Source organism: Sminthopsis crassicaudata, chromosome 1 (genome assembly GCF_048593235.1).
Source record: "Sminthopsis crassicaudata isolate SCR6 chromosome 1, ASM4859323v1, whole genome shotgun sequence".
Lineage (NCBI taxonomy): Eukaryota > Metazoa > Chordata > Mammalia > Dasyuromorphia > Dasyuridae > Sminthopsis > Sminthopsis crassicaudata.
Genome location: NC_133617.1, coordinates 276,065,638 through 276,084,006, shown reverse-complemented (window position 1 = coordinate 276,084,006; position 18,369 = coordinate 276,065,638). Strand labels below are relative to the sequence as shown.

Here is an 18,369-nt window from a genome sequence, read left to right as displayed (position 1 = left end):
TGCATATGTTTGTCTATTTATTTTAGCATTTCTGTTGTGGTAGGCATTTTTGTTTGTGTATGGTTACCTACTCAAATTATAGGGGACATAATTGGTTAGGATGATAGGTGGTCCTACTACCTGTGCCCAAAAAGAAAACTCCAGTCAATAAGAAGGAGATACCTGTGGAAGGCTATCCTCATAGTACTTGGTGGGTCATCCTTTTTCCAATCTGTATTATCCAAGATGATTAAAATGAAGGGCAAGAAAAGGAGGAAACTGTCTGGGTGATTTCATAATTAATATTCCCATGAGAAAAGACCATATTTTTAGGAGAAAATATTGACTATTGCCTTCGTAAAAGCTATAACCAAAACATCAGAAAATCAATACATGCAATGATTCAAACTTGGACTTCCCCTTTTAACATCTCTTGGTAGTCTTGCTTTGGAGGATGCTATTGGAGACAGGCTTTATGGTTATTCCTTAGTGGAGTTATGTCCTCCCTATATGATGCAATTTATTACCAATGTGGTTCAGAAAACTTTGTCCAAAATCATTAAGGTAGAAGGTACAGTCATGGGATTAGTGTGATTGATGGTGGATTAGCATGATTGATGGTGTTCAAGAGACAAAGGTGAAACCAGAGCCTGGGAGGATAGGTCAGACCCGAAAATGAAATCAATCAGGAAGTTGAAGAAATATATAAACTTTGATGTGAAGCTTTCAACTAATGAAAGAGAGGGGGAATTGAATAAAGTGAATTGTGAAAGCTATCTCACAAGATGGGACAGTGTTGTAAAAAGTGAGTGAAGTTCAGCTGTGTCCCAGGGCCAGATTTCTTTCTCTAAAGATCACATGGTTTATAAGGAGTGGGAATTTTTCTTTGTGAGACTAAGTTGGGCCTACCTCGGCCCTGAAACTCCTATAGAAGGTAATTTAGTAATCCTAAAAATGTGGTTGAATTGAAAGTTTTTCTTCATTTATGATTTAGAATGTGAGGTCATTTGTCCTGACTATTCAGGGCAAAGACCCAGTCGATAGGTAGTGTTAGTCCAGGTCCCTATATAATTCTTATCTGTTAACTGCCTCTTCTTTCCTTATTTGAGTAGTTGTTGGGAGGGAGACACCCTTTCTCACAAGATCATAATAAAATTCCTTTCTGCTTTTACCTTGAGAAATAGTCTTGATTTATTTGAGCCTGTGGTCTTCCCCACCCAATTCCATAGCAGAGTTAGCAAAAACTGATCCAAAATAGGGGGAAATGCTATTTTAATTCCTGCAAGTTAACTTTTATGTACTTAGATAAGCATTGTACATACTTTTCAGCACTTGGTTGCATTGCTTCTGCTCCTAAAGAGAAAACTTTTAAAATATAAAGATGAACCTATGATCTTGCTATGTTCAAAACTAAGCACAGTATCTTTCTATAGAAAAAAAAATTAATCAAAAAATTTGTTTTGTTGTTCTTGTTCTTGTATGTTCAATTGTTTTTACTCATGTCTGACTCTTCATAGTTCCATTTGTTTTTTATTTTATTTTTTTGTTTGATTGTTTGTTTGTTTTTTGGCAAAGATATTGGAGTGTTTTGCCATTTCCTTCTCCAGCTCATTTGACAGATGAGGAAACTGAAGCAAATAGGATGAAGTGATTTGTTTAGCCACACAGCCAATAAGTGACTGAAATCATATTTGAATTCAGAAAGATGATTCTGACTCCAAGCTTGGCACTATCCATTTTGCAACCAAGCTACCCAAAAAGTAGATATTAAAAATCTTTTTTTGTCACAAGCCCTATATTATATGCTTGGAAATAGAAAGATGAAAAGTAAAAAAATACGCTAGAGCAATTTAAATGTTTAAGATTTTACCTTTTTTTTTTTTCAACCAGTTTTTGCATTTATCAAGTTACTATTTGGAGAATAGTGCATTTTTTCTTCACACCCCAAAAGAGAATAAAGGAAAAAAGGAAAGAAGGAAGAGATGGAGGTAGAAAGGAAGGGAAATAAAGAAAGGAAGGAGAGGAGAGGAGAGGAGAAAGAAGAGGTAAGGAAAGGAGAAAGGAGGGGAGAGGAGAGGGCAGGAGAGGAGGAAGGAAGAAATGAGGAGAGGAAAAAAAGGAAGAGAGAAAGGAAGGAAAAGAGGAAGGGAGGGAAGGGAGGAAGGAAGGAAGGAAGGAAGGAACCTTTCTCTCATATAAGTATAGTCAAGCAAAACAAATTTCCATGTTGGCTATGTTCAGAATATGTTTCTGATTCGGCATATTAGTCCATTATCTCTCTGTAATGAATACAGCATTCTTTTTCATCTCCCCTCTCAACTTCCTCATCAGCTACTCCTTGGATTCAACTCCACAATCATCATACCCTGACCCCACCATGTGTCACTTCAGATGCTTCAATAGGAAGCTCATTATTAAGGAGACCAAAGGTACTGGTAAAATACCCTGTGCCCCTCTGATTGGAGTATTAAATGACAGAGCAAAAATGTCTTCTCAGAGCTTCTACATAAAGAGGGCTTAAAAGCCAAGTGAATTGTCCACTTCCCATGAGCTGAACTTTTTGGAGTCAAATCCATCCTCATCATGACGCTATGCTGAGTACCTTCTCCCCTCACCTTCTACCCCAACCACTTTTTAGCTTGCATTTGTATCTTGTGTTCATTTATTAGAGGGTAAGCTTCTTGAGAGCAGAGGTACTTTTTTTTTCTCATTTATATATCCAATGCTTATTATAATAATTGTCACATAGTAGGTGCTTAATAAATGTGAATTTAACTATTTGGTATGGTATAGCATGATATTATATTATTTGTTATCATGTTTTTGGAATTGTATTATATTATTCTGCTTCTGCCGACTTTGCTCTTCATTAGTTCATACAAGTGTACCCAGGCATCTCTGAAACTTCATTCTTACAACACAATAGTATCAAAGTAATATACCATCATTTTTTCAGACATTCTACAATTGATGGTTGATTCCCAGTTCTTTACAACCTCAAAAGATCAAAGAAGATAAAAAGATACTATATGTACATAATAATTTTAACATCTACCAAAACCGTTCCTCTTTAATTCCTTGTTTTTGATTAATGACGTCATCATTTTCCCTGACACCCATGCTAAAAGCTTTAGTAGCAGCAGTTCCTCAATTATCTTCTCTGTTTGATTCCTCCAAATAAATAGGCATCTGCATTTTGTTTTAATTGCCTAGTGCTACCAGTCCCACATCAGCAATACTTCTAAAAATGTAATCCCCTCTTCTCTATTCCTTCCCTCATCACTATCCTGCAAAATCCTTTCCCCTAACTAGTCTCTTTACCTCCAGTCTCTTTTTCATGACAGCCAGATTTATCATCTTAATTCAGTCCTAATCACTTCACTCCACTTTTCAGAATAATACAAAATAATAATAAAAAAAGAAGCCTAAATTCCAAAGCAAGGCATTCCCCTGAAAGCTTCAAAATAATGTTTTCTGGTCTTGCCATGCTATTCCACTTCATACACTCCATACTCTGGTAATATTGCACTGTTCACTGTTTCAGAAATAAATTCTATTTTCTTGTACCTCCTTGATTTTGCTATGATATGTCTTATGTTGAAAAACATTTCCCTCATTCCCACTTTTCCCAGTTCAAATGCCTCAAAATACTGTTTCTTGCACAAAATTACCATAGATTTTTCTTAGATAAAAATGTTTTATTTCCTCAGACCATTTCTAGAATTAGATTTCCATTTATTTTATATACCTAGACACCAGGTAATTTAATTTGTTTAAGAGTCATTTGTAAACATGAATTATTATCCTACTATATCATGAGTTCTTAACCACAGAAAGATTGCACAAAATCTATGACTTAGTTTGGAAAAAATTACATCTTTAATTTAATGCATAGTAATTATTTCTTTTATACCATGTATTTTATGCATTTAAAACATTATTCTGAGGAGTTCATAGGTATCATTAGACTATCTCACACACACACACACACACACACACACACACACACACACACACACAAATTAAGAACTTGTGCTACGAGTAATCTTGAGAGAAGAGCCTACATCTTATTTATTTTGATGTTTCCCTTATCATCTAGTACGGTATCTGACAAATCATAACATTCAAAAACATTTTACTGAATTGGTCTGAATTAAATACAATTAATTTCACGCAGTCTCCAGGACACAACCGGTCAAGAGCTAATAGGGCTTTTCTCTGTTCCATAAGCTGCCAGTGAATTCATCACCAATGGCCAGCCTACTGTTGAGAAGTTTTCCTTAGCAAGGATTGTCCTTGAAATGTTCCACTTTGAAGACTACTTGAAGCCATTCCAGCATGGTAGAAATGCCAAAGCTTATGCTTCCCTAGCATAGCCCTTTGTGAACCCATGTTCATCTTCACACCATAAAGAGGCATTGAACAGGACTTTATGAAGGATATATGTCCTATCTACAATAAGAGAGAGCTTGTTTGATTACTACCTAATTATAAATATCAAGTCAGGTATTCAACCTATTAAAAAAAAAAAAATCAAGGGTTGCTTTGATTTTTGTTTTCCCTTAGACTGAACTTCCAACTTTTGATTGTATGTCTTTTTGTGTGTGTCAAAAAGCTCTTTGATATATTGGTGAAATCTATGGACCCCTTCTAAGAATTAAATACATAAAATAAAAGTCCTATAATTATAAAATAAATCAATTACCATGAAATAAAATATATTTTTAATGTTCATAGATTTCAAGTTAAACCTTGCTACTAAAGTCAACTAAACAGCACTGAAGATAAATGCCATGAAAAAAGTACCGGGTTTGGAGTTAGAAGACCTGTATTCAAATCCTAGTTCTATCATTGGCAATTTGTATGCCCTTGGACATGTAATTTACTTTCTCTCAATTTTAACTGTCTATATCTGCAAAAAAGCATCAGATTAAATAAACTCTAAAGGCTTTTCCTATGAGCCAATTATTTTAAGGATTTTTCATGAAGGCCAATCTTCTACTCACAATAAGCTTCTGGATATTAGGTATTAGTAAGTAGTACTTAAGTAATTAAGTAAGTATTATTAGATGCAGCTAAGATATCATTATTTATATCTGTAGCTTCTGAGCAGTGACTCAAGCATTTGGTTACATGCAAGTGGTTATATGCAAGCAAGTGATTTCTTTATATGCAAGCATGTTCAGAGGATGACTTCAAATGGAAAGTTGATTTATAAAATTAAATTCTCCAGAAATCAAGATAGAAAAAGCTTTATGAAAGGTGACAAATCAAAATGAATGAGTTTAATTAATAATTTTTCAGTTACTGCACCTACCAGAACTAGGGAAAAAAAAATCTCTTGTAAGATTTAGAATTTGCTCTAGAAATATTTCCTAAATATTTTACCATATTTGTTTTATATCCATTATAGGAAAAATGCATAAACAAAGTATATTTTACTGTTGTGATGGTAATATTCAAAGTTTTAAGAGGACAAAAGAGAACTACACAATTAGTCAACAATTGCAAATTTTAAACAGATTGTCAAACTTTATAGCCACGAACATTGTCATAGGTTGTCTATTAAACATAAGGTCCAAAACACCAATCTTAGTGAGGGTTTTAATTTTATTACAAGATGTCTCTTCTGTTCCAGATGATAAGTAAGAAATAAGAGCAGAAACAACTTTTCTTCTCTGATGATTTTTTTCTAGTCATTGCTGAGACATACATATCAATTAGCAAATGGAAGGACTTGAGCTGAAGTGTCAGGAAAAGACCTGTGTATTAAGTATACTAAAAGTAACAAAACAATTTTGTCAGGGAAGTGCAGTATAATAGGTTTAAATAGTCTATTGTAAGTCAAGAAATGGGACATGTTTCCAAGGCTTTCAGTAACAAGTACTGTGACAATTGAAAAATCACTTGACCTCTCCAGCACTCATGTTTCTTAGAAGTACAGAATTTTAGAGGAACACAACTCTAGATGAATCCTCTAATACAATCATCTCAATATACAGGTTAGGAGAATGGACTGGAGAGGTTAAATGATCCATTGTTAAAGGTGGAAGTATTAATAGATGCAGCTAAGATATCATCCACTGATAAAGTTTTGTTAATCCATGATTACCATTATTACTAAAATCATTTTATATAATTAATTTGTGAGTATATCATATTCCTTTACTAGAATATAAGTTCTATAAGATCAGACAATGTGTTGAACTAATCTAATTTAAAGTTTATCTTCCCCAAAGTCAAGTATTATGCTTTGCACATAGTAGGTGTTTAATGTAAACCTGATTAGTAGAACCAGCAGCTAATATGCTAAAACAATGAAATAATGAAGAATGCATAAATATTCCTAATAACATGAATAACACAGATGTTACAACTCACCAAAATTTATAGGGAAAGAAATAGAATTTCAATGGTGACTTACCAAATTGGGTGACAGTAGCGACTGAAAGTGAAAAAGAACCCCTGCGTTGGCAATCTGTTCCAGCCATCGTCTACTTGCTTCCCAAGTCTCCATCTCATTCTCTTTGCTATTGTCAAACATCTGATTTAAGGCAGCCATTAGTTGCTCAGAAAAAGCACAGACTGTGGCCACTAGACTTTGGCAGAAAACCATGTCTCTTCGGAGCTGTATCTCACTATCTGTGATCCAAAAGCATATAACAAACAATTTTGAAAGAGACTACTGATTGAAGATTTGACCAAATTAAGATTTGACTTAAATTCACAATTTGTTCTTAGTTTTCCTATTCAATAAATAAGATAAAGAAAGAAAAAATGTTCATTTTCAACATACTTTATTTTGAAATACTGCCTTTAGCAATGTTATATTATAAAACAATGGAGTTAAATGCAATTTAAAGAAATGATTAAACTATATTTGCATGTTATAACTATTTTGTTGCTATTAAATCTTTTTTTAAAGACAGATCAAGATTTATTTTAGAAACAATAGTTCCCAGAAAATACAAATTCTAGTTCCAGCTTTATTTTCTGGCTTTGGGATACTCAATTTGACTGTCCGGGTTTCAATTTCATTATTTATAAAATGAGAGAATGGAATTAAATGATCAATAATATCCCTTCTAGCTCTAGCATTCTATGAAATGTTAATCTACCATAGAACTCCTTTTTTCCTCTTGTTTAGGATTCTAGAATTTGCTTTTAAGAGCATTTATTTAACCACATAAATATCAATGTTTGAATTTGCAAATGCAAAACAGGGTCATAGATGCTAAATTTGAAGACTATTTAATAGGGATAATAAGCATTACTGCATAATTAAAGAACAGGAAATATCTGAGGCAACTAATAACTCTCCTCTCACTTATAATATTTTATAATATTAAATTTATCAGATTGCATTTGATAATGTATATTGTCACATTTAAACCAAATAATACTTTTAACAGCACTGTCTTCTTTAAGATAGGAAGAATGTATATACCTCAACAGAGGTCAATTTTCATTAATTAATATCTTCTATTACAATAAGTTTAGAAAATGTAATAGTGGAAACTTTTATTTGTATTTGAGCCTTAACTATTCCAGGTAAAGGGTTAATCAGTAAGAAATCCACCCTAGGGCTCCATGTTGTTCCATAGAAAAGATAACCTAAAACATCTGAACTCTTGACCACAAAAGAAAAGTTCTCTATTTCCTCAGTTACAAAGGAAAATTATCACAAAATCTGAATTGTGAAAAAACTTTATCTCTGGACAAAATAACAAAGTTAATATTTGGCCACCACAGCTCTTTTTGTAGTGGCTAGAAACTGGAAAATGAATGGATGTGCATCAATTGGAGAATAGTTGGGTAAATTAAGGTATATGAATGTTATGGAATATTATTGTTCTGTAAGAAATGACCAGCAGAATGAATACAGAGAGGCTTGGAGAAACTTACATCAACTGATGCTGAGCGAAATGAGCAGAACTAGGGGATCATTATACACTTCAACAACAATACTGTATGAAGATGTATTCTGATGGAAGTGGATATCTTCAATACAGAGAAGATCTAATCCAATTCCAATTGATCAATGAAGGACAAAATCAGCTACACCCAGAGAAGAAACACTGGGAAATGAGTGTAAACTGTTTGCATTTTTTTGTTTTTCTTCTTGGGTTATTTTTACCTTCCGAATCCAATTCTTCCTTTGCAATAACAACAACAACATACAAAGTTCAGTTCTGCACATATATTTTGTATCTAGAATATAGAGTATACTATAACATATTTAATATGTATGGGAATGCCTGCCATGTAGGGGAGGAGGTGGAGGGAAGGAAGGGAAAATTCCGAACAAAAGGGAGTACGAGGGATAATATTGTAAAAAATTATCTATGCATATGTACTGTCAAAAAAATGTTATAATTATAAAATTAATTAAAAAAAGACTTTGCCTCCAAAGTGGGTTTGTTGTTGTTGTTGTTTAATGCCAGGGTTCACATAATCTTTTGCCAAGAAAGTACAGGGAGTTGGTTCAAAGTTGCTATAAATTATGCAAATAACTGTGACTCTTATTAAGTGTTGTTCTATTTTATTGATGAAACTATTTAATTTTTAAGTACTGAGATGAAAATGCAAAAACCATTCTTCTGATTGTTCCCCCCAACTCTTCAGCCAAGGTTTGGTAATTTGGTTAGCAGAAAAGTTCAAAAATCTTATGTTTTGTATCCAAGATGTTAAATCTAGTTATCAAATAAATAACTAAATTTTTCCTAATGAGTTTTTGTGAATTTTTATTTTATCCTTAAGAGTTGATCTTCTTTAAATCTCACTAGAAAACCTAAAAGTACTGTTATGTGTAGAATTATTAGCTACATTAAAAAAAAAAAAAAATTCTTGGGAAACTAGATGGAGCACTGACTCTGAAATCAGGAGAATCTGAGTTCAAACCTGGCCTGACACTTAACATTTAATACCTGTGTGATCTTAGGCAATTCAAACCCCACCTGGCTCACCAAAAAAGAAAAAAAAATTCTTGAGTTTTAACCAAGTGGATCTCAACAGCTGTCAGATACAATATTTAGGTAGCATCTGCAAATAATCCTCTTTGGCCACATCTTTGAAGCAATGATGTCTAATGTTACCCAGGTAAGCTTGGAGGAGTATTTCTACCAACTTGATTAATTAATTTAATCATGATTTTCTTAATTTCATTTCCTAATTATATACCTAATAGTAGGGAAAGTTATGATAATATAGATTGGAGAAGCACAAAGTTCATGGTAAGAGAAGTCTTGTTCTTTTCTGAACATGGATAAACATAAAGTCAAAACAGTTGCCATCTCCTAAAAGAGTCTATCTCCAAATTACTACTGAAAGAAAATATTTCCCTCTTTTTTTAAAAAAATAGAGGTGAAGTCTTCATCTTTCTAGTTTGTTACTCTTTTCTATTTTAACTTAACAAATTAAAAGATCTATTCAAAATTTGTTATCAATCTTTCAGGTGCCATAATTAACACTTGGTGGAATCTAACACCTAATTATGCTTACAACTGACTTTTTGCCCAGAATAATATGACCTAAATAGTTATTTAAACGATGTCTCCATTTCCTTAAACACAGTACATGCTTAATTAATTTCAATGAGTTTCCTATGGCAATGTTCCTCTTTTGAACAGGAGTAAACTCTCTGACTAAGAAGCCTTAAAGGTTCCTACAAGTACCTGAACATCTAACTGGATGAATTATTACATCATTAATACTGAGTTGTAGGCTAATTAAAGGCACTACTACACAGTTAGGAGAAATTTTTTGCCAACCACACATGTTGTATAAATTGACATGCAGCATTACTTCCTTCCAAAGAAATGTAATGTAGCAGAAATTGCCATCTTATTTATATTCAAAATAATAGTAAAATTTATTGTTCTAATTTCCTGTTGATGAAAAAACAATCTTGAAAGAGGAGTCCACCTAATATCACACAGTGAGGTGGAGACAGAATGAAGAACAGAAACTAGGTCTTCCATATTTTATAGTAAATTCCAAGGTCTTCCTTAGCTCATTTTCAATTTACAATTATCATTTACCACACTTCTGCTTCACAATTAAAAATACAGCAAAAACTATGACATATATTTTCTGCTTCCAATAGTTTTTTTTTAAACATAAGCTTATTTTATTTGACAATTTGTTTATTGTTTCTACAAATGGACAATATTTCAGGTACACTCAAAATAAATGACTTTTGAGCTTATTGAAGATTTCAGATTCAATATAGCATTTAATTATTCCCTAAAACCACTTATTATGGAGACATTTACTCTACATTTTTTTTAAAAATGGCAGCATTTAGTTCATTACTATTGATGTTTTAAGAGTTGTGGTGATATAGAAAATACTCCTCTCTTTGTAGCTCTTCTACAACTACCATCCTATACTGGCTAAGAGTTACTCTCCCTACTTACTATTCCCATTTAGCATTAACAAATGGTCCTACTTTATGGAGACTGAAAATTTTCCTTTTAAATTTCAAAGCTTTCATATATCTTCAAGTATCATCTTCTTTCACCCAAGCCTCAGGGCTAAAGGTATCCTTATAAATCACAACACTACACAGGCTTATGCACTGAACCCCAATCCCTTTCACATTCAGCAGGATTAATCTCCCTGTCTCAAGCACTGTTAATTTCTCACTGCTAATGACTCTTTTCCTTCCACTTATGTGTGGAATATACTCCCAAAGTATATTCACAGATTTATTCACTTTAAATATTTCCAGCTAAACTCTTCTTTTCCCCAATCCAAATTTTTATTTAAATATTTTGATTTGCCAGATACAAGCTACTTTTAGCTTAAACAATGAAGTTAGATATTTCTACTTAGATCCTAGGTATCAGAAATTCTTCACATGCTTAAAGGAAATATCTTTCCATGTCACTCTGTTTTAGTCTTGCATTTGGAATAGAGAATCTTGTTTTCAAAGGATACTATTTACACATTCTTTTTTCCTAATCAAACACCCTGAAATTGCCTTTTCAAAAGTCAGCAATTACCTCCTCATTGCCAAACCAAATGATCTTTGTTGTCAAGCTTATTGACTTTTGTGAAATATTTGACACTTATGATCACTCCCTTCTTTCTAGTAACTCACTCATTATTTGACTTTTTTCCCCCTTAAATATTGCCATCTCCTATAGCTTACCCTACCATCTTGATTTCCTCCTTCTCTGGTTCCACTCTTTAATAGAGATAATTTTGATAATAATTAGCTTTTATGTAGTGCTTTAAGTGTTTAATATATGTTACTGCACTTAACTATCTCAACTATCCAGGGAGCTAGATGCTATAATAACCCTATTTAACTAAGATAAGGGCAGATAATATGATTTGCCCAGGGGTCATGCAGCTATTGAGTCTCTAAGATGAGACTTGAATTCAGCTCTTTCTGACTCCAAACACAAAACACCATTTATTGCTTCCCCCTGACGGTTTTCTCTTAGGCCCTATATTCCTCCTCCTATCCTTTCTTTTTTCTGCTCTTCTTTCCCTTTTCCTTCCCCTCTCTCAATCTCTCTTCTTTTCTCTTCCCCCTTATCCTCTCTATCCTTCCCCTCTTTCTATCTCTCTTCTTTTCTATCTCTGTCTGTATCTCTGCCTGTCTCTGTTTCTGTTTTTTTCTGTCATTTAAAAAGATAACTGATTCCCAAAACTTCAATTACCATCATTCCAATGACTCCCAAATCAAATCATAGAACCTTGAAAAACCACCCAAATTTCAATTTGTTTAGTGAATATCACTATGTTTATTGAATTGTTTCCCATCTAGGGCAGGGGCTGGAGGGAAGGAAGAGAAAATCTGAAACACAAGGCTATGCAAGGGTCGATGCTGTCAAATTATCCATGCATATGTTTTGAAAATAAAAGGCTTTATTTAAAAAAAATATATATCACTATGTGTTCTGCTTCCATGTAAACATTACAGAAATAAGTTTTTCTCCAAATCCTTATTTTCCTTCTATGCATCTGAAAGATACAACTATAATTAAGAATGATGTAGACAGTGAGAAGCTATGGAATTATCAACCACCTCAGCGACATCTTTGATTCTTTTTTTCCTTTACATCTGATCTATTCAATGAGTTTTCGGTTCCTATCTCTTGTATTTCTGATTTTTTTCCTGTGAGCCTGTTTCTTCCCCCCTCCCTTCAACCATATTAAACCCACAACCTTAACTCAATACCTTGAATTTGCCCTTGTATTTCTCTAAGTGTTTTCCTCTTCTCTCTTCAATTCATACAACTACTAGCACATTAACATTCCTCATGGTTGGATTGGATAATATTATTCATTTATTCCAAACACTTGATGGCCTGAATTCCTCAGTTGGGCCCTCTATAACCTGCTACTAATTTACTTCTTAGGCACATAGGTGATGGCCAGAGTACCAGGCCTGAAGTCAGAAAGATTCTTCTTCCTGAATTCAATTCTGGCTTCAGATACTTACTAGCTATGTGACCTTGGGCAAGTTATTTAATCCCATTTGCATCCTCATCTGTCAAATGACCTGGAGAAGGAAATGGCAAAACGAATGGCAAAGAACTCTAGCATCTCTGCCAAGAAAACTTCAAATTAAGTCAGATAAAAATGAAAAATCTCCGAACAACAATGGCCTTCAGGTTTTTCGTTTTGTTTTCTTTTTGCATCTTCTATTCCCTTTCATGCACTGAGCACTCTATCCAAATTGTTTCCAGAACAATTTTTCCACCCTAAGTACTATCATAGTACTCTCTGCTTTTCTCATGATCATCTCTTTGAAGTGTAAGTATTTGCGTACACACCTAATTTTCCCTACCCTTTTGTGGTAGTGGAAATTTCTTTACCGTTGTATTTTCCTAGAGTTTCACACAAAGTTTTATACATAATAGTATTATAGAACAATGGTGAAGAAGGATGTCAGAGATCCTTCAGACCAATATCCCCATGATACAGATGCAGAAACTCAAGCCCAGAAAAAAGTCAAGAAGTTGACTAGCATTTACTAAAGGTTACTATATTATAATTAATAAGCTAAGGGATACAAAAAAGGCAAAAATAATTCCTGCCCCTAAGGAGTTTATCCAAGAGTCACATGGCTACTACATTAAGTGGAGAGCTTAGATTAAAGCTTAAGCGTTTTAATTCTCAGCATGTTGGTTTTCCATTATTCTTTTTATGTAGAAACTGTGTTTAATGAGCTAAATTAAATTGAATCATTAGTGAGACATAAAATTAGGGCTGCCCAAGAAATACAAGTAGTAGCATTTGTCTAAAATAGAAATGAGGGTATGGTTGGATGGAGATGGAAGAATATATCAGAGAAAAAAACGCAGAACGTGACCCAAATATGAATGGCATTTATAAGAGTTGTCATGTTAATTGAACAAAGTCTTATAAGAGCAAACTGTGGATATGTCTATTTCTATATATATAGTCTCCAAACTGAATTATACTTACATTTGCTTTATGTATGGCATAACAGAAAATATAAATATGAGATCAAAGGCTGACAGAAACCACACAATGAAAAAGAGAAAGTGTAAGCATGTCAGAATCACTCAAATGACTGCTTTGCATGCGATCATTTAGAAATTAATAAATAAAAAGTATATTTAATAGACAATACACTTTGTTGTCAATTCTATTTTAGTAGCATTTATTTAACTTGTACTATTGAGCTCAGAGTATTATTAAGGCTTTTTTAAAAGGTGGTTGATAATTCCATAGCTTCTCACTGTCTACATAATTCTTAATTATAGTCTGACCAAATAATTGATCTTCTCTTGAGGGCATTAGCTTCAAATAATATTTGTTCATTTCTCATTATTTGCTTAGCTTCTGGAAAGTTTTTGAGAGGAAAAAGGCAGTTGGTCCACTCAAAATTATAACAACATTAATTAGTCATTTTATGTTTTCTAAAACTATAAATTTAGGAACTTATATATTCAGTGGGAGACACCATGGTGTAACAGAAAAGAGTTATAGAAATAGGCATAAAGACCTAAGTTCTAATGCTGCCATTTACACTTACTAGCTAATTGACTATGGTTTAAGTTCTCCAAACCTCAAGCAACTCTCCAAATTTGTAAATGATGGGTGGATTGCTTTATCTATAGGTAGACAGGAGTCCTTACGATGATAAAATCACATATTTTTTGCATACTTACATATAACTTTAAGAATATGTACTAGTCTGTGGACATTTTTAACAGAAAAAAAAAAAACTATTTAGTTTCTATTTTGGTTTCTACACTAAGGACACGAACAGGAACTATATTGTAAACCAAATCTGTGAGCTTCACAAAGCAATGTCATTCATTGTGTGGATATTCCATACCTGCCAAACCAGTAGAAAACAATGAACATATAAATTAAAATTACCTGTATATTCAAGAAGAGCCAGAAGTATTCTACTTTTCACCTCTATTTAGGAGAAAATATAATAAATTAGAACTATATTAGAATCACATAACTTTAGAGATCAAAGGAATAATAACAATTCATTTATATAGCACTTGCTATATCAACTAGTCTAATTGCTTCCATCTTTTTTGACCAAAAAAAAAAAAAAAAAAACTTTTTAGCCTAAAACATTTTATTAGACCCATGTGGTAATAATAATTTTTTTAAAAATGACAAAAGTTTATAAGTTTAATAACTTTAAATGAATTACTAGTTTATTAGTTATAATAGCTGTATATTGACATGCAAATATATAGTTTAAATTGAAAATATATATTTGTAAAACTATTCACTCTAAATATGTTTGCTTGTTTATTATACTAAGCTAAGTAATGTATTGGAATGGAATCAAAATCAAAATGAAACTTTGTGGTATATAAATGAATTTGTGGAAACCTTGCAATTATACCAATACATCAAAAGGCTTATGGTTTACTTGTCTAATCTAATTCCTTCATATCACATGTGAAAAAAACTGAGGTCTAAAGTCACACACCTATAAGAGACAGCTTAGTATTAGACCTCAAGTTTATTAACTCCCAATCCAATGTTGCCATGTCACATAAGGCTAAAAGTCATGTTAGATTAAAAACTGACTTTGAGTCACAAAGAACTGGGTTCAGATCCTACTTTTGAAAGATATTGGATATAACCCTAAGCAAATCCCATAAATCTTTCCAGTGCTTTAGGGCAGAAGGGTCAAACATATGGTCTACAGGCCATGTGTAGTTCACAATCCTGAGTACAGCCTGAACAAGATTAAAATGTAACTGGGAAATAATATTCAATAAAACAATTTAAAAATATGAGAAACATAGATAATATTAATATATGATTTTCTAAGTCAAGATATGGCTCATGGGGATCTTCTGCATGGCTTAGTAGGACATTTGTATTTGATTTTAACACTACTGCTTTTGGACAACTCCTCTAAGTTATAGAAAAGGTGTATTGATAGAGAGAATATTCTATGTTTACAAATTCACTGAATTAGTTCTAATCCCTTATACTATTAATGAGTTAAAATCAGGATGATCTAAGAAGTCAGAAAGAGGCAATCTTTAGCAGAATATGGCAAAATTCATATTTCATCGAGAAAATTCAATTGAGGCTAGGAACACAACTAACAAATTTTAATATGATCAAGCTTTAATGCTCTTTTCCTACCTGTGGGGAAAAAATGTTAATTCACAGAGCATTACTGAATTTAAATTTGTTATCAGTGAAAGCGAATAAAAAAATTTTAAAAATGAACTCACTCATTACTTGTATGAAATTCCCTCTTTATTTTTATATGGGTTAATGCATCAACTTGGTCCTCACAATAAGTTGCTGTTTATCTTTAGTTCTCCAAAAGAACCAGATGACATTAAGAGAGTGATGGGCTGATTCGCAAGTGAATTGGATTTAAATGAGGAAGGTAGGTTTAAAGTCAGCAGTTTCATTCTTAACTGCCAGTGTTAAGACATAGGCCAGGACAAATGGATGGCAGTGGGAAAACCTGGTCCTATTTAGCTATGGTCTTTCTCAGGTCTCAGTTTATCTAAAGCAACACCCATTTAGTAAAGGTTAGATAAGAAATGAATCAAAAAATTCAATCAAAATCCAGAAAGGAAATTCCCTATGAGGTTCTGGCCAGAACAAAGGCATACAGCTATTAAATGTCTGAAGTTGGATTTTCCTAACAATAAATGATACAAGTTTAAAATCTAGTGTCCCAAGCAAAACATTTTCAAAAGGTGTCCAATCTATTTCAATTGCCCAAGGAGACTCTCACTACATATCCAGACTTTCCTCACCTCCCACCCCATTATTTAAAGGTCTGCAGGTACTGAAGGGCCTGATTATTATATGTGCCTTTACTCATATAACCAATGGGGTATAAAGGAAGAAAATGAAACAAAAGAGAGAAAGTGAAATTCCTGAAACCTTAGAGTATGTTTTAACATTTAAAAAGTTTACATCAGCAAAAATTACTAGGTTCTCAAAAATAAAACAGTTGTGAATAAATTCTTTATTTCTACTCTAATTTAAAGATATGATGTTTAAAAATTGAAAATTTTTTCAAAGGCATAAATTACAAATTTATGCTACATTATAATATTGACACTAGTTTCCTAGAAAGCATTTAGTGAAGAAATGTCTTAGTGGCCTAAAGTAAATTGCCTTTTAAAACATTTTTATCACAATATCTACTTTTTTTTCCTATTATTTTCCCTTCTGAACTCAGGGTTTCTTGTTATTGAACCTATCAATTCAGTGAACCAATAATGCCTTTCTAAATGTGCGAAAAATACCTTTGTCCTTTCATCTTCAAAATAAAAATAGATTAGAGCAATGCAGGTGAAGATGTCACTTCTTCTTTATGCTACACCAGGAATGTAGTTCACATACATCCTAGCAAAGCTTAGCAACATCTAGGCTACTGTATTTGTGGCATGTACATAGAGATAAATCAAAGATTCAGCCTGGCCTCTCACCTAACCTGTACTTTTAGTAGAGAAATCTTAGATTTGCTTCAGGACACAAATGGGTAACATGTTAAGATCCAGGCTGTTTTTGGCTTCCATATAAATTCATATGTAATAATTGTCTATAAAGATGTACCATAAAAAAGCTTATTCAATTAGCATGAATTTTATTTTATTAAAGGCCCATTTTCTTTCCCTCAGATTGTCCCATACTGTTTATTGTCATTTTCTTTCCCTATTATTTTCTCACAAGTCCCTAAGTTACTCAGGGAGTAACTTCATAATTTCTTCTGTTGCGATACTAAAATTAAAAATTTCTGGGATTTCTATTTTCTCTTTTCACCTTCTCCGGAGTGACTTTTCTCCCTCATTCCTGTTCCCCAATTATGTGATACTCTCTAAAAAAATGTTAACTGATAAAAAATACAAAAGTTTGGGATTGGAGAGGGATATCAAAAGTATTTCTAAAATTACACATTATTTTCCTTTGCTTTTCAACCTGACCTTCAACAAATCTTCTGATATTCTGTGCAAGATTACGGACACTGCTGGGAAGATTCCAAGGGTCTTGCTTGATGTGAAGCCGTAATCTTTTTGGACAGCTTAGCTTAGGTTCCATTTCCTGTTGAAACTCTAAACAAGGACAGAAAATATTTCTTGTGTTTTAACCTTCTCAAAGACAGACTGTAAATCTATAGGCTTCTGAATTATTCTTTTAATCTCTATACCTATCTCCAATATATTTTAACAGTTATTTCAAATGTCATTTTATAGAGATAACAACAATAAATTCATAAAAATAGAACCTAATATTATTTTTATAAAAGTTACAAAAGGTAGATATAAAAGTTCATTGAAATCATATACACTTTAATTCCATTTCATCTTGTAAAATTTTGCAATAGGGTTAAAAATATTTTTCAAAGAATCAATAGTGAATGAATCATGAAACTAGTGTAACAACAATTTGAAAAAAAAAATTTCTAGAACTGGAAATCAATTATTCCTTTTTTTTTTCTATATACATGTATTAATTTTACTTGTCCCCAACTGTGAGTAATTTTAAAAATGTTACCTTGTAATCCTCGACCTGGTGTGAAGTACTTGGTCTGTTCAAAGACTCTCACTACAGCAGGCCCTTTAAGAAGATTGGTAATTGAGTCCACCTGCCAATATTAGAGGTTTCTGAGTACAATAGAATAGCAGAAGCAATTTTTTGTTTTCATTTCATTATATTTCCTAAAGCAAAAATTACTAGGCAAGAAAACCCAAGCCAATCAGTATTCTGGAGAATTCATATAAATTCCAGAAAAACAAAGGAGAATAAAGGCACACAAAGCCTTTTTAGTTGAGAGCATTTTTTATAATTTTTTTCTTCCTAGGAAATTTGGAACTATGCCCAAAGAGCTATCAAAGGATGCATACCTCTGTATGTATTTCTACTGGGCTTATATCCCAAAGAGATTTA

The 18,369-nt window shown here is 32.7% G+C and overlaps 1 protein-coding gene across 1 annotated transcript in view; it reads right to left on the bottom strand.

Annotated features, from left to right (window-relative positions):
• The window catches only part of PREX2 (phosphatidylinositol-3,4,5-trisphosphate dependent Rac exchange factor 2), a 388,457-nt gene that overhangs the window by 121,352 nt on the left and 248,736 nt on the right, over positions 1-18,369 (bottom strand). Inside the window, exons 29-32 of the mRNA XM_074278839.1 lie at positions 17,977-18,067; positions 17,406-17,534; positions 14,350-14,391; positions 6,404-6,621 (exon numbers count right to left, since the gene is read on the bottom strand). Coding sequence (XP_074134940.1) covers positions 6,404-6,621; positions 14,350-14,391; positions 17,406-17,534; positions 17,977-18,067 — 480 coding nt within the window. The remainder of the gene's footprint in view (positions 1-6,403; positions 6,622-14,349; positions 14,392-17,405; positions 17,535-17,976; positions 18,068-18,369) is intronic.